The following is a 17,079-nucleotide window of genomic DNA, read 5'->3' as shown; positions in this document are numbered from 1 at the left end:
GAGACTGTGTACGAGAGAGAACTGATATCTACGCGGGTTCATTAGAAGAGAGACAGGGGAGAGGGCGGAGGCGTGAACGGGGCCACCAAACATGCCTAGAGAAGCCGGCTGCGACCATCTGGTGCAAGCACAGCAAGCGGAATGAACGACATGATGCCCGCAGAAACGACGAAGAATGATCTGTGGCGTGTCAGACTCGAGCAGCCGGCCTGCCGTGAACTGCCGATCGCATCGCGCCGCCGCCGCTGCTGCTGTTGCCGCTCGCCGACTCGGAGGACGCGCCCGTCTCGTATGCGGAGGGGTCCCCCGCGTCCCACGTGACCCAGCGCAGGACCTCCTCGAACGGCGCGCCCTCGCCAATCATCGACTCGCCGTGCTTCAAGCCCTCGAACACCTTGAGTCCGCCCGCGCCGGGCTCTTCGCCGACGCGCGCGGGCGCGCGGACTTCACGTAAACCGTTGCGGCGCAGGTAGATGCGCACGCGGTCTGCGGCGAGGATCGAGTCGTCCGAGGCGAGGAAGATGGCCGTCTTGTGCGCGTCCGAGACGTTTGGGATCTCGGACGGCCAGAGGAGGTTCGACGTCCAGCTGAAGGTGCGCTGGAGCATGTAGGCGACTCCGAGCTCGCGCATGACGTAGTAGCTGCGATCCGGACGAAGGTCAGTCATTCACATTTTGCCCGAGGCAGTCCAGACCGCCGACGAGGAGACGAACCGCATGAGGTACTCCATCGGCTTGCGCGTCGGCGCGTACAGGGCGTTGAAGCACACCCAGGGCTCGTACAGCTGGAAGGCGACGGGGTCGACGAAGCAAGATCGGATGACAAGCGAGGGGCAGTCCTTGATGAGCCAGCCGTGGACGATCTACGAGCAAGAGAGGCACATGAGCACGGCCTTTGGAGGGCGAAATCGGGGGCGGGAACGCACCGTGCCGTTGGAATGGCTCAGAACGGTGCATCCTCCGGCGCGTTCATCGAAGCGATGTTTCCGCAGCACGCGCTCGAGCCCCTTGGTGCAACCCTCCTGCTCGACCGGGTCGAGATAGCCCTTGGAGAAGAAGGACATCGAGATGTGCGGCTGGAGGAGGATGAGGATCGGGCGTCGGCGCAGCGCGCGCGACTTGGACAGGACCGAGACGAGCGTCGTGTCTGTGCGTATTGTGGAACGTCAGCTAAGGGACAGGTTAGACAGAAAGTGCAGGAGCCGCACACTGCGCGAGGCCCATGCCCAGGCCATGCAGGAACACGAGCGGCCGCTCGTCCTCCGGCAAGTCTTCCCTCGGCTCCCACCCGTCCGGTTTCCGCACGAGGTACCTCGTCCCGTCGTCGTCGTACCTCCTGAACCCGCGCGTGATCGCCCGGCCCATGACCGCCTTCTGCAGCAGCCCGACGACGACGTAGAGCAGCAGCGGCCTCCCCGTGACGCGCAGCGGGTCGAGCGTGAGCCGGAGCGGGCGCACGCGCGCATTGCGACCGGGCGGGAAGACGTGCGCCGCACGCGCCTGCACGAGCGTGAGGCAGTGGTGCACGAGCCCGAGGCGGTCGCAGTCGACCGATTCCTCGCGGCGCGCCTTGACGCGCGCGAGGCGCTCCTCGGCCCGCGTCGGCGCTTCGCCCGCTCCGCTGCCGTCGCCGTCCTCGCGCTCCGAGGGCGAGTCGTCGAGGTCCGGGTCGACGTCGAGCGTGACGCCGTCGCGACAGAAGAGCGGCGGCCGCCCCGCCTTGTCCCACTCCTTGCGCTCGGCCTCGAGCGCCTCGAGCGGCTCGCCGTACATGGCCCACGCGATCCAGTCGAGCATGTCGAGCCGGCCAATCTCGGAAAAGTCGCACCCGTTCATCCAGTACCGCAGCAGCTCGCGGAAGTCTTGCGCGCGCGGATCGGACGGCGACAGGCGCGGGAGGAAGCGCGTGTGCGGGTGCGGGTGCCCGTCGTCGTCCGTGTCACCGGACCCGTGCTTCGAGCGGTGCTTGTGCTGAGTGCCGTTCGCGTCGGGGTGCGAGACGAGCGGGAGGATGGGCGCGGTGTAGGAGCGCGGCGACGCGCCCATCGCCGAGTCGAGCGTGTTGAGCGACAAGCGCGAGATGTCGCCGCCGAACCCTTCGTCGCGCGAGTCGAGCGACGCGCGCGAGCGGGCCGGTTGGAGGTAGCGCGACGCGGGCGCGTCGTCGGTGCGCAGGGTCGGGAGGTTGCGCGCAGACAGGTAGTCGCCGTTGCTCGCGCCTGGCAGGTCGGTCGTGCGCAGCTCGGGCGTCGCGGCGCCGTCGCCCCTCTCGCCGCGCGCGCGCCGCCGAACGGGCAGCGACAGCTCTGTGTCGCTGCCGCGCGCCGCTTCCTCCTCGTCGCGCGCAGTGCGCTCCTTCCACTCGTCGTCGCCCTTGGTACCGCGCTTGTCGTTGCGGAGGTCGGCCTCCTCGATCTCGAGCTCCTCCTCGAGGGTGAGGCCGTTCTCGAGGGAGCGGAGGAACAGTGCGCGGAGGAACTTGCGGCTGTGCCGGGGCGGCGGGCGCAGGCGCTGGCACCGGATGGCGAGGTAGCGGTAGTAGATGGAGAAAGCGCACTCGACGCAGCAGTAGGCGAGGCAGACGTAGTGGAGGACGCGGAAGGCAGAGGGGGACGAGGCCGGGGCGGGACGAGCCGAGCTGAGCGAGGGCGAGAGGGTGACGAGGGTGTAGAAGACGTAGATCCAGCTGAGGGGCGTGATGGCCCAGACGACGCCGATGGCGAGGAAGGTCGCGCAGAGCGAGAAGTGGAACGAAGCGGCGGTCCAGCCTTTCTCGAGGTGCTTGGCGGGCTTGAACCGCTTGCGGTGGTGCGATCGAGGCCTCCGCTGCCTGTCCTGGGTGAGGCGCGGCATGCCCCTGCGCTGTGCGAGCGACGACGACGATGCGGCAGAGTCGGCCATGACCAGGTGGGGGGAACGAGCGGAGGCTGCCCCTCGGTCCAACGGTCGGCGAACGTAGCCGGCAGCTCTCTACCACTCGTGTGCGTGTCTAGCGTAGAGCTTTCTAAGCTCCGAGTGCGTCGAGCGAGAGGACGAGACTTGGTCGCCGAGAAATGGCGAAAGCGACGGCGACGTGACGCTTTCGAGGGGAGGCGCGCTTTCTTGTGCACGCGCCTGCAGTGGCGGGTCTAGACCGGCGTAATCGCCTCTGCCTACGCGCGCGTCGACTGGAGCGCGCAGGCAGGCGAACCGACGAGCAGCTCCGACCCGCACGCACTGCGCCCTCGAGCCATGTCTGCCGCAGCAAAGGTGCGCCCACCTCGCGCCCGCTCGCCTCGCCCGCGCACCGCTCACCGCAGCTCACCGCACGCTCGCTCTTCCCACTCGTCTGCGCGCAGGATCCGCTCGCCGGCCATCCGGGCCACCTCACCGACGAGCACAAGGCCGCCCTCCAGCAGGTCCGTCCTCCCTCTCCCGGCTCACTCGCACGCGCGCCTGCCCTCGCTCGCCCCTTGCTCAGCCGGCGAAGGTGCGGTCACTGACGCGACCTCCATCTCCCCGACTGCAGTTCAAGGAGGAGCTCCGCGCCGAGGGTTACTACGACCCGGAGAAGCACGACGATGCCATGCTCCTGTGCGCCCGCTCCTCGCTCGCCCCGGCTCGCCTCGCACGTTTCTCACCCTCTCTCGTTGCATGCCTCCTTTCTCGCGCACAGGCGGTTCCTCCGCGCGCGCAAGTTCGACATTCCCAAGGCCAAGATCATGTGGATCGACACGCAAAAGTGGAAGCAGTCGTTCAAGGTCGACGAGCTGTACGAGACGTTCGAGTACAAGGAGAAGCCCGACGTCGACAAGCTCTACCCGCGGTGCGCACCCCTGGCCGACCCTGCACTCGTGCTGCACAGTGCTGTGTGGGTTGTGTTCTGACCGGCGAGGCCACCCGGCAGGTTCTATCACAAGACGGACAAGGACGGCCGGCCCGTCTACATCGAGCAGCTGGGCAAGCTCGACCTCAACGAGCTGTACAAGGTGACGACGCCCGAGCGCCAGATGCAGTCGCTCGTCGTCGAGTACGAAAAGTTCCAGCGCGACCGCCTCCCCATCTGCTCCGAGCTCGCCGGCCATGTCATCGAGACGAGCTGCACCATCATGGACCTCAAGGGCGTCGGCATCAGCCAGTTTTGGAAGGTCAAGGGTTACGTGCAGGAGGCGTCGAGCAGTGCGTTCTCGATGGTGCCTGCTTTCCTCCGTCGCACCTGAGTTGACCTCTTTGCGCCTCCCGCAGTCTCACAGAACAACTACCCCGAATCGGTGCGTGCACTGTGCGCGGCCATGACGAACTACGAGCTGACCAAGCACTCTCTCGCAGATGGGCAAGTTCTACATCATCAATGCGCCGTGGGCCTTTTCGACCGTGTGGTCGCTCGTCAAGGGCTGGCTCGACGAGGCGACCGTCGCCAAGATCCACATCCTCGGCTCGGGGTACAAGGACGACCTCCTGAAGCAGGTCCCCGCCGACTCGCTCCCCAAGTTCCTCGGCGGCGCGTGCGAGTGCGCCGAGGGCTGCTCGCTCTCGGACGCCGGGCCGTGGAAGGGCCGCTCGAGGGACGAGCACGTCGCCGCGCTCGACAAGCTCAAGAAGAGCGTCGCCGTCGAGCGCGGACCCGAGATGGGCCGCATCGCGCCGCCCGGGCAGGACAACAGCGTCGTGCCCGTCCAGGCGTGAAAGTCCGCTCGCTCGCTCGCCAGTCCCTCTCCCCTGTCCATTTGCTCTCCGCCTCGTTACCAGTTAGATATCGGTCTCTCGCTCTCACCGCCTGCCTCGCTTTGATGAAACGCACCCCCCCTTCGAAGGACGCTGCTGCTGCTCTGCTTTCCCCTCTCCCATCCCCCACCTTTCCCAGCTCCACCGAGCGCATGACGACGCGAGCTAGCGCAGCTGTAACACTGCATATCGAGCTCGCCTGGATGTCGTCGATCGGGGAGAGGGACCAAACGCGTCCGGATCCGAGAGGCTTCCCTCGTGCTACGGTCCAGACTTGGGCAAGCTTCCTTCCTCACTCGAATGCGACTGGAACGCTCGAGACCGATGTGGTAAAGTGCAGCAAGGTGTAGAGGAAACGCAAAACGAAGGAGCGAGGCGGGATCAGGGCGGGTGGGCCGGACCGGCGGGCTGTGCGAGAGGGGAGGAAGAAGAGGAGGGTCGAGGGAGGAAATCTACTTCTGGATGGCGCCGTAGATGGGCCAGCTCTTTTCGTGGATCTGCGGCTGGCCTTCTGGCGAGCCCGGGATGTCCTTCTTCAGCTTCTGCTCGCGGTGAACACGCGGGAGGGCAAGTGCGGGTCGGTGCGAGCGGTCGTGGGTGACGGTCGAGTCGACGAGGAAGGTAGCGGAAGGCAGCAGCGCGAGGTCAACACGGACCCTTGTCATCAAAGGGAGAGGGAGGAGGTCCGCACCAGCTTCTCGAACACGCAGCCGTTGTACACCTTCTCCTCCTTTCGGCAGAGGTAGAACTCCTGTACACATCATGGAGCGTCGTGAGCGGAATTTCCGACAAGACAAGGCAGAGAACAGCCGCAGGGCGCCGGGAGCGCACCTGGTTGTTCCGCTCCAGGCACTGCCAGTGCGCGTCAAACTCCTTCAAGCATGTGGACCGGACCTTGGCGATCCTGTTTGGTAACGATCAGTTTGATAAGCGGGATGCGGCGCAGAGGGAGGGCAAGCGGGGCAAGACGCACAGGTCTTGCGCGCAGCGGGTCACTTTCCGTCCCTCCTGGAGGCAGTGTGCCGGATCCCGGTTCTCCGCCTTGCACAGCATAAAGTCCTCTGCACGCTCGCATGCTCGTCAGCTGTGCAGGCTCGGGCGCGCGGTGACATGAGAGGAGAAGGGCGCACCGTTGTAGGGCTTGCAGTACTCGCCGATGAAGAAGCTGGCCGACTTGAGCGGGGCCGAGGTGGTGCCGAGCTCGTCGACCTTGGGCACGCCTGCGGGCATGGGCGTCGGGCTGCGTGGGGTGCATAGCAGGTGGTTGCACAGATGAGAGCGTGAGGGTCAGCTCGGCGGGGTCTCGCGCTGCGGACTGTGGAGGGCGGGAGGCGCACTCGACATAGTCCTTGGAGGGGAAGCTGTTTAGCGGGGCAGGGAGCACGGTCAGCGGGGAGGGAGCGGTATTCGGGAATGAGGGCGAGAGGGTTGGACGGCGAGCGGGGCTCACAGGGCGTCGCGGTGGGTCGACTGCGGGTGCGAGCGGGCGTGGTCAGTGCTGTGCGGTGCTGCCGTGCTCTGTGCGGGACTCACCATGGCTCGAGTGGGTGCGCGTGGACAGAGCCGAGTGCTTGCTGCTGGCCTGCTCGCTCGCGTCGCAGCGAACCGACCCTCGGCGCCCGTCTCTGCCGCTCTGTCCCGCCTGGCTTGCTCCTGCACTCCGTACTGCCGCTCAGAGACCCCGCTGGACTCGCTCGAGTCCCGCCGCGCTTGCACAGACTCGCTCGGTCTCGTCCCCGTCCCCCCTTCTCCTCCTCGCTCTCTCTGTAGAGCCGGCTACTACCGCGCGTCGGACCTCTCTTCGCGCGCGTACAAGGTCTCTTCGTGTTTTCGTCTGCGTGCCACCCACTCCCTGCTTCTGCACGCTCGAGGTGCGTCCGTCAAGCTGCTTTTTCGCACCGCTCCTCTGCTCGCTGCCCGCCTGACTCTCGGCATCTCCCGCTACAGACCCTCTTCCCCATGGAGGAAGCCCCTCTCGTTTTCGTCGAGCGCTGGACGGCCGAGTTGCGGTGTGCGTTGAGCTGTTGAGCTCGACAGCCCGCATGATGCCTGACCGCATTCTCGCGCAGCTCTGCAACAAGCGGTCGGCCCCAAGACGGCGGAGGAGAAGCACATCGCGGACGTAGCGGCTACTTTGCGGCAAGAGCTGACGGCACGAGCGGGCGAGATCCCGGCGTCGGAACTCGCAAGATGCGAGCGAGTGCGTCTGTCGAGCCGCGTCACTTGCTGGGCAACCCTGACATTGAATGCCCCACAGGAGCTCAAGGCCTTGCAAGACACGGCAGCAGCGACTCGCACGGCTGCTGCACCGAAGAGCAAGTTCAGCTTCAAGCGCTCGACGCACGCCGCTTCGTCCAGTGCAGCGAAGGCCCCCACAACACCACCGGCCTCTGCACCTCCGCCTCGAGATGTGTCTACACCGACCATTCCTCCAACCAGCCTGCGCCTCGACTCGCGCCAAGACGCGCATCTCACTCTCGCCGACCTGCCCTCCGCGCCTTCCTCCTCCTCTGCGCCCTCCGCGCTCGCGCTCTCCGCCCTCTCCCGCTGCACGGTCAACCTCCTCCCTCCCTCCCCCGCATACAGCGACGAGGCGTTCTCCGCGCTGTACCTCTCCGACCTCTCAGACTGCGTCGTCCTCCTCCCTCCACTCGCGCAGGGCAGCGCTCTGCTGCACAACCTCCAGCGCTGCGTCCTCGTCCTCGGCTCGCACCAGGTACGCCGCCGCCTCCTCTCCCCCTGCAAGCTGCAAGGGTCAATAAGCTGACAGCGTGCGAGGGCCGGCCGCAGTTCCGCATGCACGACTCGCGCGACTGCCTCGTCGCGCTCGAAGCGTCGAGCAACCCCATCATCGAGCACTGCCGCGCGCTCGTCTTTACGCCGTACCCGCGCGCGCTCGCCCTCTCCCACCCTGTGCGTGCCCTTGCCTTCTCTCGAACGTGCCGTGCTGGAGCGAGTTCTGAGGGAAAGGGACCCGCGCAGGATCGCCGCCCGCTCCCGCCTGTACAAGATTTCGACGACCCCTTCGCGGACCCGGCGCTGCACCCGCCCAAGCACTGGCGCGCGGCGTCGGGAGAGGAGGAGGCGCGCCTCGAGCTGGCGGCGCGAAACGTTGGCGGGGTGGGAGTGCAGCAGGAGGGGCCGGCCAGCTGGGCGGAGGACCTCAGGGCGCTGCTACCGCCGGCGTAGGGTGCTTCCTGTGTCTCTCGTTCTAAAGTGCGAAGAGTGTGAGAAGCAAGGGTATCGTTGCGTGGTCGGGGTGGGTATACGAGGGTTGCGGGAGGGGAGGAAGCGGACGGGCAGCTACTGCTCGACCTCTTCTTCGTCAACGGGCCGGATGACCGTCGGTAGCGGGAAGGTGCCTGCACAACAGACTGTGGTCAATCACGTGTCTGCAGAGAGAGACAAAGGGGTAGAAGCGCACCATCGCCGCCGCGGAAGCTGACGCCAAGCTCCTCTGCCTCGCTCCTGCATTTACGAGAACCAGCTCCATCAGCACGCTCTACCGCGAAGGACAGACCGGGTTGAACCCAGTCAGGAACGCGCAACGCACACTCCCCACTTGTCCGCACCGCTCTTCTCGTCCCTCAGCCGGACCCACTTCTCGCTCTCGTTCCCCTCGGCGTCCTTCTCCGGCGCCTCGAGCCGCCACAGCGCGATGTCGTCTGCCGACTCGGGGAGCGCGGGCAGGTCGGGGTCGTCCGATGCGGCGTGCGAGGCGGTCGAGGTCAGGGCCGAGAGGAGCGTCGTGCGCAGGGTCGCGAGCGTCGTGGCGGACGAGACGGGGATGAGGACCGTGGCTGTGTGAGAGGCGCTGCGTCAGCTGTACGCCATCCAGCGCTGCGCAAGACAAAGGTGCGAGGACGAGGCGGTGCGACGCACTCTTGGAGACTTTGAGGCGCAGCGTCGACAGCGGGTGGGCGCGCGGCTGTGTGAGATAGGCAAGTCAGTCTCTGGCTACGCCGTGGTCGCAAGCTGGACTCGCCATGTCGAGAGCGGGCAGAGGGTGAGGGCAAGACCGCCGGGAGTGCCGCCGCTTCGCCTCGAGTTGCTGCCTGCAACCATGTCGAGCCGAGCCGTGCACTCGCTCGTGCGCCCCGCACTGCGCTTCGCAGCCCAGCGCGCCTCGCCACTTGCTTCCGCGTGCCCGCGCGCCGCCGTCGTCGCCTCATCAGCTCCGCGCCCCTCTCCCGCTTCGTTCGTGCCCCTCCGCACCAAGAAGACCAAGGCGAGCAAGAAGTCGGCGGCACAGGCTTTCGAGGAGGACGACGACTACGAGGCCGGGCCGGGCAAGGGCAAGGGCGGCAAGCGCGGAAAGGGCAAGATGCTCACCGAGGACGAGCTCCTAAACAAGCAGCTTCCCGGGGAGCAGTTCGAGCTCAAGAAGCTCGAGAAGGACATGGCCGACTCGATCGACCGCCTGCGCGTCTCGCTCAAGCAGGTCGTCGGCCGGGTGGGCCGCGTCTCGCCTTGTGCGTGCCCTTTCAATCCCGCTTCGCTTTCGTACGGCTGTCTGACGCCTGAGCCCCACAGCGCTGCTGGACAATGTTCGCGTCGAGACGCCCGAGGGCAAGCGGCCACTCGCCGAATTCGCCTCGGTCACGGTCAAGGACGGCAAGGATCTCCTCGTCACCTGCTACGAAGAAGCCGTTGCGTCCCTTTCGCCCTTCCTTATCACCTGCAGCGGGTCTGACCTTCCTAGTTGAACCGCTTCACAGGGCGTGAAACCCGTCACCGCCGCCATCTATGCCTCTCCGCTCAACCTGGCGCCGCAAACGACCGCCAACACGCTCGCGCTGCGCGTGCCCGTCCCGCGCGCCGACTGGGACAAGCGGCAGCAGCTCGTGCGCGACGCACAGGGATTGTGCGAGAAGGCGCGTATCGCGATTCGCCAGGTGCGGATCGACGGACAGAAGGAGATCAAGCGCGACGTCGATGGGAAGGTCATCGGCAAGGAGGAGGCGAGGGGAGAGGGCAAGAAGGTTCGACATACTCCCTGTGCCCTGCGAGCTGCGAACGTGCTGACGGGGCGTTTGTGCAGCTCGACGACGCGACTAAAAAGAAGACGGCCGAGGTGGACAAGATCTTCGAGGACGCCAAAAAGGTGTACGTCTTCCCATTCGCTTACTGACCACATTCGCACGTTCTTGTCAGTTGACTTCGAGTACCTGCAGGTTGATGGACGAGTAGGGGTGTCGCGCGAAAGGTGTGAACGTGTCTATAGCAATCGTATCGCATTCCTCACGTACAGAAGCACGCCTATTTCCGAGAGGTCGGACTCCCTACATGTGGTGGTTCGACACGCAGGGCAAAAGCAACGATGCGACTTGCGCGCTGCATCCAAAGCCTGGGTTGGCGCGGAAGCAGCCTGTCGTTCGAGCGAACCGAGTCTGCAGTCAGGTCCTTGAGCATACGAAGCGTCGATTGGCGCCTGCGAGCTTGCACTGATGCCGAGCAGCTCGTCGGAAGCCCAACGAGCGTTGAGTGCGGTGGCTCGTCTTGCGAAGAATGCTCTGCGCACCTTCATCCTCGCCCACACCTGCTCGTACGTCCCAGGGTTTCAATTGGCTTCCAAACTTCTCGCGCCCAGGCTAGCTCGATTGTTGCACGCGGTATCCGCACCGTCCGTCCGGCTCAGGCTCTCCCAGTCTCTCATCAGTCGCCGCGAGGAAGGCCAGTCTTTGCAATCGCGTCAAGCGCTTACCGTGCGTTGGTCGATGCTCGGGCGCTCTTTACTGCTCTGATGACTCTGCCTGGCTGTCCGCAGGTCTTCCGAAGCTGATCTCTTCCGCTCTCGCCGCCTCTCCCCAATGTGCTTCTCGTCCGCGCACCTCTTTTTCGGACTGACCGTCCCCACCCTCGAGCTCGTCCTCGCCGCGCGCATCGCCTCGACCCGCATGCAGGAACAGCGCGTCCTCGAAATGATGGCGAAACGTCGCGCATGCGGCGCTCTCCGCGTCGCCCTGCCCGCGAGAGCGACGATCTGCGACCTGCCGCTCGAGGTGCTCGAGCTCGTCAAGCACGAGCTTGCGCAGCTCATGCGGGAGGAGGAGCAGGACCGCCTTGTATGGGAAATGTGGCACGAGCCGGGCGAGCAGAGGTGTCGCTGCGCGCTGTGCCACCGCCACAAGAACGGCGAGCGATGGATCGACATCAGACCACTCGACTTTGAGCACATCTCCGAATGCAGAGTTTGCGACTACATGTTCAGCTCGCTCGGAGGTGGAATAGCGCTCCTCGAGGAGAACGAGCAGGTGCGTGGTCGCAGCGGGCTGGCGTGGAAGCTGCACACGAGCGCACACTGATTCTGTGCGACACTTCCGTGCCGCAGTCCGTCAAGGCCCTGCTTCGGCGCTTCGGCCTCGAGCTCATCGTTGCCGTCCCTATCTCAGCGTCCGACTCGCCTCGCACGGCGCCGGATTCTTCTTGCGCCGTTGCGCTGCCTACCCGCGCCTCGACTTCTCCGACCGAGATCTCGCACGACAGCTTCGACTACACTCACCACCTCGTCTCGCTGTCTCCATCTATCTTTCAGCTCCCGCCCGACGCCTACTTGCGCTTTGAGCGCCTCCTCCGCGCGTTCCCGCTGTCCGTCACCAACAAGCGCTCATTCTGTTTCACTACGGAACCGCCGAGATCGAAGGCGGGAGGAGTCAAGCGCGCGCAGGAGGATGGGCTGAAGAAGCGCACGCCAAGATGGCATCTCTGGTCGCTGGGTAAAGACTGCGCATGAGCCGATGCGACATTCACTTTGCAAGAACGCTTTCTGATGAGCACCTCTGGCGGGCCATGCACGAGATCCTGTTCGCCCTCTGCGTTCGGAAGCACTTTGGCCTTCGCGAAAGCCCTTTGATTCCCGAGCATCGTCTTGCGTGTCAAGCACACACCCTACCGAAGCATCAGGCTGCCCACAACAACTTGGCCGCTGAAGCGCGACGGCTTTCGAAGTATCGACGTACGCTCTGTTGTGGCGAGTGCTTCGCCTTCTTGCTCTTTCTCCTTCACCCACAATCGACCGTCCTCTCTCCAAGACGCGATGTGCTTCGCCGAAGCGATCCTTTTCTACGGCATTACGGTGCCCGTGTTCCAGCTCGTCGTCGCGGCCCGCTCGTGGCCGCAGCGGTTCCTCGTCGAGCGCACCATCAACGTCCTCCTCGAACGGAGGAAGCGCGACAAGCTGACCGTCGAGGGCGACCCCGCCCAGAGCAGCTGGGATAGCGTGCTCTGCCGTGTTCCGGTCGAGATCTGGGCGGTCGTCAAGGTTCACGTCGCCGAGGGGCTGCGAGACGACGAGGCAGACTCGCTCGTGCACGGCTTGCACAGCGCCGGGGAGCGTGATTGCACCTGCCCCACTTGCTTGAGGACGTCTGACCGCGACCGCGCCCCTCGCACGACGCGCTACACGCTCGAGCACCTCGCCGAGTGCGACGACTGCGACCAAGGGCTGCGCGAGCTGGGCGGGACGGCCGAATCCCTCGAGGATAACGAGCAGGTGCGTGTCATCCTGGCGAAGACAACCATTGACGAGCTGATCCGCTCCGTTGCCGGCAGCTCATCAAGCGCATGCTTTACGACTTCAATCTTGACCTCCCGGCGCCGATCCCGATCAGCGGCGACTCCGTTCCGCCGCGTTTCGATGTTCGCGCCCTCTGCGCCGTCGCAGTCCCGAATGCGCCAGACGCAATGAGCGAGCCGGTGCACGGCGAGTACGACTACGAAAACGACATTGTCGAGCTCCGTCCGCGATACTTTGTCCTGCCGAAAGGCATCGACGGTCGCTTCGAGGCCTTCCTTCGAGCGTGCCCAATGTCGGTGGAGAGCGTGGCCGATCGCAAGGCGAAGGCGGGTCACTCGCTACCCGGCAAAGGGAGAAGGGTCGTCAAGCGCAAGAAGGCGGCGGGTTTGGCCAAATGGCACCTCTGGAGCTCTTGCCTCGACTGTGAGTAGCTTGCTGTAAGACAGAAGCGTGCTTTGCTCGTCTCTTTCACACTGTGCATGGCCCGTTCTGTCGCGACTCATCTCCCCTCACGACGCTTTGACCTTCCCAAAGCGATCCAAGCACCCGACTCGACGCGTCCAATAAGCGATTTCGTGCCATGCAGTAGCTCTACGCGTTCTTCATCGTCTTCTGCTTCTCGGCAAACAAGACGGCCTTGCGCTCGACCGCCATACCCTGCGGGAACGAGCGGACGTAGCGTGAGCACTTTTTCCAGAAGACAGACGGGTGAGGTGTCCAAGACGCACCTTCCTCCTCCGCACCGCGTCCATGTACTTCTTGGCGATGTTCTCCTTGTCGGCCTTCTCGCCGAGGTCCTCGAGCTCCTCCTCAGTCGTTGGCACCCAGAACGGATCTTGGTCGAGCGTCTCGTAGCCGTAGAAGACGAGCTGAGGCGAGGCAGCGCCAGAAGTGCGCGTGCGGATTTCTGCAGGGAGGCGACATGTGAGCGGGAACACAAAGATGTTCGAGAGGCAAAACGCACCGTCTGCGAAACCGAACGACTCGACGACAGGCAACAGTGCCGAGACGGTGAAGAAGGCCGTTCCTTCCTTCATCTCCTCCGACACAATGCGACCCTTGCGCTTCGACACGACGCCGTACACCTTGCCGAGTACCTCGCCTGCGATGGTTCGAGGCACCAAGAAGCGTCAGAAGGTTTCATCTGCATGACCCGACGAGAAAAGGACGCGCCGGTAGCCTGAATGTCGCACGAGTACATAGCGAGCTGGAGGCGAGGCGACCAGTCGAGGAGACCGTTGCGGAAAGCGTCCTGACCGGCCGAGATGAGCTGACCGCGCGCGTTCGACCACCTGGACCGCACTGCATGGCAGGATCGGCCAACGTGAGCATGCCGCAGAACTCGTCTCTCGGCACAAGGACGCAGCGCACCTGTCGGGATGTCCAGCTCGCCCGCATCCAGCTCGACCGCCTCGAAGAAGTACGCCATCCCGACGACGGGCTCGGCGCACAGCGGCCCGCGGTTGGTCGCGAGCTGGAACGCCGTGTCAAAGTTCTCGTCGAGCTCGCGCACGTCGGGCAGGCGCTCCATCGCCTCGGCCGAAGTATCGACCTCCGTCAGCGAAGCCTTGAGCGTGGACAGGTCGAGCTCGCCCGAGGCGGCGAACTCGGACGAGGCGAACTCGCGTCCGAGCGCGGGGTCGGAAGGTGCGACGAGGGGCGACTTCGGCGGCGAGAGGGCAGAGTTGCCGCCTGGCGTCTGCAGAGCGGAGGGGATGGCGGCGAGGCGTTCGAGACGGCGGCGGAGCCTGTCGGAGCGTGCAATAAGTACTCAACCCGCAGGATTGAGTGGGAGCCAGAGGAGCGACAACGCACGATCGGGGGGCGCCAGGTGTCCGGTCAATCAGCAAGTTAGGCCCGACCCTCCTCGGCCCAAACGCCCAGATCTGGTCCGTGAGCCCAGCCCATTCCCTCCCAGCCTTGCTCAGTAGCTCTTCAAGCTTCGGCCAGACCTCCTCGGGCGAGACGACCTCGGTGCCCTCTGGCGCATCCGTCGCGACCGTGTCGCCGTCCTCGTCTGCCTTGCCGCTCCGCCGGTCCCGCAGTAGCCGCTTGAGCGTCGCCATGTTTGCCGCGAGGAAGTTGGTGACATCGTCAGGGAGCGGAACAGCGCGGAGGGTGAAGTTGACGAGACCCGACTGGACCGAGCCGACAATCGTGCCGCGCGGGTGTCCGGCCGTCTTGGGCGGGGCCATGTCTGTGGACAAACAGGTCAGCAGCGAACAAAGAGCTCAAGCACGTTGGGCCCACCTGGTGCAGAGATGGCCGTCTCGCGGAAGGGCACGATGGGCGGCGAGACGGTGATCTCGATCCGGGCGAACCGGTCGCGCAGGTCCTTGAGGCAGCGCTCGAGATGCAGCTCGCCGGCCGTCAGGATGACGTGCTCGCCTGTCGCCTGGACGAGCGTCTCGACGCAGGGGTCGGCTTGGTTGAGCAGCCGCAGGCCCTCGACCAGCTTGGACATCTCGGACGGGTCTTGCGGTTCGAGCGCGACGCGGACGATGGGAGCGGACTACAAAGCGGCTCGCGTCAGTGGCAAGAAAGGAGGACGTGTGCGAGAGGTAGAACGCACCGTCTGCGACACGCCGGCAAGGTTGACCAAGCATGGGCGGTCCTCGTCGCGCTCTGCGCCCTCCTTGACCTCCTTCCCCTTGCCCATCCCGCACAGCGTCGCATTCCGAAGCACGGTCCCCTCGAGCCCACCGATGGCGAACAAGTTGCCCGCCTGGACCTCCTTGACGGCGAGGAGCTCGCGGCCCATCATCATGTAGAGCTGCTCGACCTTGACGATCGCGAGGTGCTTGGCGTTCTGCGGGTGCGACGGCGCCAAGTCGGCGTTGTACTTGGGCAAGACGGCGTACAGCGTCTGGCCGAGCTCGATCGTGCCCGAGTACAGGCGCGCAAACCCGATCAGCGCGTCCTGCTTGTCGTCCTGCGCGCCCGCCTCGCCGTCGCCCGCCCCCGCCGCTCCGCCGTTGACGCTCGCCGCATACGCCAGCATGACCGCCTCGGCCTCGTCGGCCTTTCCCTCGGCGAGGAGCGCCTCCTTCTTCTCCTTGGCCTCCTTGAGCGCCCTCGCGCGCGCGCGCATGTCGTCGGCCGTGAGCTGCCGGCGCTGGTTCTCGGGCAGGTCGTCGACCTTGACGGCAAACATCTTGCTCACGTACGCGACGCGGAACGCCTCGGGCGCGGGCGACCCGCCGTACAGGTCGGCCTCGAGCTTGTTCGACGGCGCGACGGCCTCGTCGAGGTGGCCGAGTTCCGGGTGCAGCATGCGCGGGATGCGGAAGGACTGGGCGGCGGCGGGAGGGGGCACTTTGTCGATGATGGCGCGGAAGGCAGTGGGCGCGAGAGGGAGCCACTGCGAGAAGATGGCGAGAAGGAGATTGCGCGTGTCCTTGGCGCGCAGGTCCTGCGGGCGGACCTTGACGTCGAGCGAGGCGATAATCTTGTCGACCTTTGCCGGGTTGCTGCGAGTGTGACAACGAGCGTGTCAGTCGGTGTCCCTCGAGAGAAAGCGCAAGGCGGAGACACGCACTTGTTGAGCGAGACGGCGTCGTAGACGCCCCAGATGTTCTCGAGCACGAATTGCACGAAGAGCGGCTTGAGCTTCTTGCCCGACTGCTCCATCTTTTTACGGCTCAGGACACGCTTCGTCTTGGGGTCGAGGTACCACTCGCCCCAGAGGACCTTGTTGAGATTGCGCTCGCTTAGGCCGAGCTTGGCCGCGTACAGCTCGGCAAAGCGCGAGATGCGGAACGCCCAGCCGTCGATCGCCGACGAAAAGACGACGTTGCCCTGCGCCGGGTCAAAATAGAGCGCCGAGTCGTCGCGCTCCTCGAATGGCTCGTCGTCGCCGTCGCCGTCGCCGTCGCCGCCGTGTCCGCCTGCTGCGGCCGCTTTAGACGCCTCGGCGCGCTCTCGCCGCCGCAGGTCCTCCTCCATGCGCTCGGACGAGTAGAACGAGCCGACGACGGCGTTGACGTCCTCGATGATGCGGTTCAGGTGGTGGTACGCTTCCGAGGGCGAGAGCTTGATCTCGGTGACGAGGCGGTCGAGCTTGTTGATGACGAGGATGGGGCGGAGGTGGGAGAGGTAGACGGTGCGGAGGACCGTGATGGTCTGCAGGAATCGGGCGTGAGTTGCGAGAGTTCGCGTGTCAACGCATCAACACCTACCTGAGTGCAGACTCCCTCGACAGCATCGACGAGCACGAAAGCGCCGTCACACAGCCTCGAAGCCGTCGAAACCTCGCTCGAGAAGTCGACGTGGCCGGGAGTGTCGATCAGGTTGATTTTGTAGTCCTCTAGGACGGGCTTGTCGTCTGGCAGAAGGAGGCGAATCAGCCTCTTGCCACGCTCCTGTCCGGTGCGTTCTACGCACCTGGGTTCTGAGTCTGCTTGGGCAGCCGCCAGCGGAGACTGACGGCCGAGCTCTCCATGGTGATGCCGCGCTCCTGCTCGTCCTCGCGGCTGTCGAGGTAGCGGATGGTGCCGGCGAGGCGAGACGAGATGATGCCGTTTGCGGCGAGGAGCGAGTCGGCGAATGAAGACTGCGGGGACGGGCCTGAGTGGCTTGCAGAGGGGCAGTGCGAGTGCTAGAGTGACCAACCTTGCCATGGCTGCGGGAAGACGACGAGGCCGAGTTAGCGGGTTCTTCTTCCGCGGTCCAGTCGGACGAGCGGGTGGCCCGACTCACTCTACGTGTGCGACGATGCAGATGGTGCGGGTGCGCTCCTGGGGGATGGCTGCCGGTCCGCCCGACATTTCGTGCGGTCGAGCGAGGCGGTGAAGCAGAAACGGGAGCGAGGCTGCGAGCGAGGCCGAGAGTCAGCAGAGGGGATCCAAGGTAGCTCTTCTC

The 17,079-nt window shown here is 65.2% G+C and overlaps 8 protein-coding genes across 8 annotated transcripts; 4 read left to right on the top strand and 4 right to left on the bottom strand.

Moving 5' to 3' along the window:
• Positions 1 to 190: 190 nt before the first annotated feature.
• Positions 191 to 2,900, bottom strand: JCM10292_002311 (uncharacterized protein; the record flags this gene model as incomplete). Its single annotated transcript, XM_076647817.1, has 4 exons — positions 191 to 641; positions 714 to 862; positions 926 to 1,146; positions 1,208 to 2,900. The coding sequence occupies 4 exons, from the start codon at positions 2,898 to 2,900 to the stop codon at positions 191 to 193; spliced, it is 2,514 nt and encodes an 837-aa protein (XP_076506639.1).
• A 330-nt stretch (positions 2,901 to 3,230) lies between these two features.
• Positions 3,231 to 4,664, top strand: JCM10292_002310 (SEC14 family lipid-binding protein; the record flags this gene model as incomplete). The annotated part of the gene is made up of 7 exons (XM_076647816.1): positions 3,231 to 3,248; positions 3,299 to 3,397; positions 3,508 to 3,572; positions 3,655 to 3,804; positions 3,886 to 4,157; positions 4,224 to 4,249; positions 4,308 to 4,664. 7 exons carry the CDS (start codon positions 3,231 to 3,233, stop codon positions 4,662 to 4,664), a joined length of 987 nt encoding a protein of 328 aa, XP_076506638.1.
• A 491-nt stretch (positions 4,665 to 5,155) lies between these two features.
• On the bottom strand, positions 5,156 to 6,239 carry JCM10292_002309 (coiled-coil-helix-coiled-coil-helix domain-containing protein; the record flags this gene model as incomplete). The annotated part of the gene is made up of 8 exons (XM_076647815.1): positions 5,156 to 5,245; positions 5,395 to 5,454; positions 5,535 to 5,607; positions 5,677 to 5,764; positions 5,834 to 5,943; positions 6,041 to 6,064; positions 6,154 to 6,173; positions 6,237 to 6,239. The coding sequence occupies 8 exons, from the start codon at positions 6,237 to 6,239 to the stop codon at positions 5,156 to 5,158; spliced, it is 468 nt and encodes a 155-aa protein (XP_076506637.1).
• A 423-nt stretch (positions 6,240 to 6,662) lies between these two features.
• Positions 6,663 to 7,892, top strand: JCM10292_002308 (uncharacterized protein; the record flags this gene model as incomplete). The annotated part of the gene is made up of 5 exons (XM_076647814.1): positions 6,663 to 6,714; positions 6,773 to 6,903; positions 6,961 to 7,419; positions 7,494 to 7,616; positions 7,686 to 7,892. 5 exons carry the CDS (start codon positions 6,663 to 6,665, stop codon positions 7,890 to 7,892), a joined length of 972 nt encoding a protein of 323 aa, XP_076506636.1.
• Positions 7,893 to 8,006: 114 nt separating this feature from the next.
• Positions 8,007 to 8,691, bottom strand: JCM10292_002307 (uncharacterized protein; the record flags this gene model as incomplete). The annotated part of the gene is made up of 5 exons (XM_076647813.1): positions 8,007 to 8,065; positions 8,128 to 8,171; positions 8,257 to 8,503; positions 8,586 to 8,594; positions 8,685 to 8,691. 5 exons carry the CDS (start codon positions 8,689 to 8,691, stop codon positions 8,007 to 8,009), a joined length of 366 nt encoding a protein of 121 aa, XP_076506635.1.
• A 75-nt stretch (positions 8,692 to 8,766) lies between these two features.
• On the top strand, positions 8,767 to 11,436 carry RRF1 (Rrf1p; the record flags this gene model as incomplete). Its single annotated transcript, XM_076647812.1, has 6 exons — positions 8,767 to 9,175; positions 9,237 to 9,352; positions 9,422 to 9,685; positions 9,745 to 9,809; positions 10,471 to 10,957; positions 11,035 to 11,436. The coding sequence occupies 6 exons, from the start codon at positions 8,767 to 8,769 to the stop codon at positions 11,434 to 11,436; spliced, it is 1,743 nt and encodes a 580-aa protein (XP_076506634.1).
• A 303-nt stretch (positions 11,437 to 11,739) lies between these two features.
• Positions 11,740 to 12,650, top strand: JCM10292_002305 (uncharacterized protein; the record flags this gene model as incomplete). The annotated part of the gene is made up of 2 exons (XM_076647811.1): positions 11,740 to 12,195; positions 12,255 to 12,650. 2 exons carry the CDS (start codon positions 11,740 to 11,742, stop codon positions 12,648 to 12,650), a joined length of 852 nt encoding a protein of 283 aa, XP_076506633.1.
• Positions 12,651 to 12,810: 160 nt separating this feature from the next.
• On the bottom strand, positions 12,811 to 16,985 carry RIA1 (GTPase RIA1; the record flags this gene model as incomplete). The annotated part of the gene is made up of 13 exons (XM_076647810.1): positions 12,811 to 12,876; positions 12,948 to 13,126; positions 13,184 to 13,321; positions 13,393 to 13,521; positions 13,591 to 13,967; positions 14,035 to 14,416; positions 14,470 to 14,731; positions 14,792 to 15,689; positions 15,758 to 16,341; positions 16,398 to 16,543; positions 16,603 to 16,771; positions 16,831 to 16,840; positions 16,918 to 16,985. The coding sequence occupies 13 exons, from the start codon at positions 16,983 to 16,985 to the stop codon at positions 12,811 to 12,813; spliced, it is 3,408 nt and encodes a 1,135-aa protein (XP_076506632.1).
• Between the last annotated feature and the right edge of the window lie 94 nt (positions 16,986 to 17,079).

Source organism: Rhodotorula paludigena (assembly GCF_050403205.1).
Source record: "Rhodotorula paludigena JCM10292 DNA, Rt_paludigena_JCM10292v1_ctg11, whole genome shotgun sequence".
In the NCBI taxonomy this organism is placed as follows: domain Eukaryota; kingdom Fungi; phylum Basidiomycota; class Microbotryomycetes; order Sporidiobolales; family Sporidiobolaceae; genus Rhodotorula; species Rhodotorula paludigena.
This window is presented reverse-complemented; position numbering and strand designations above follow the sequence as displayed.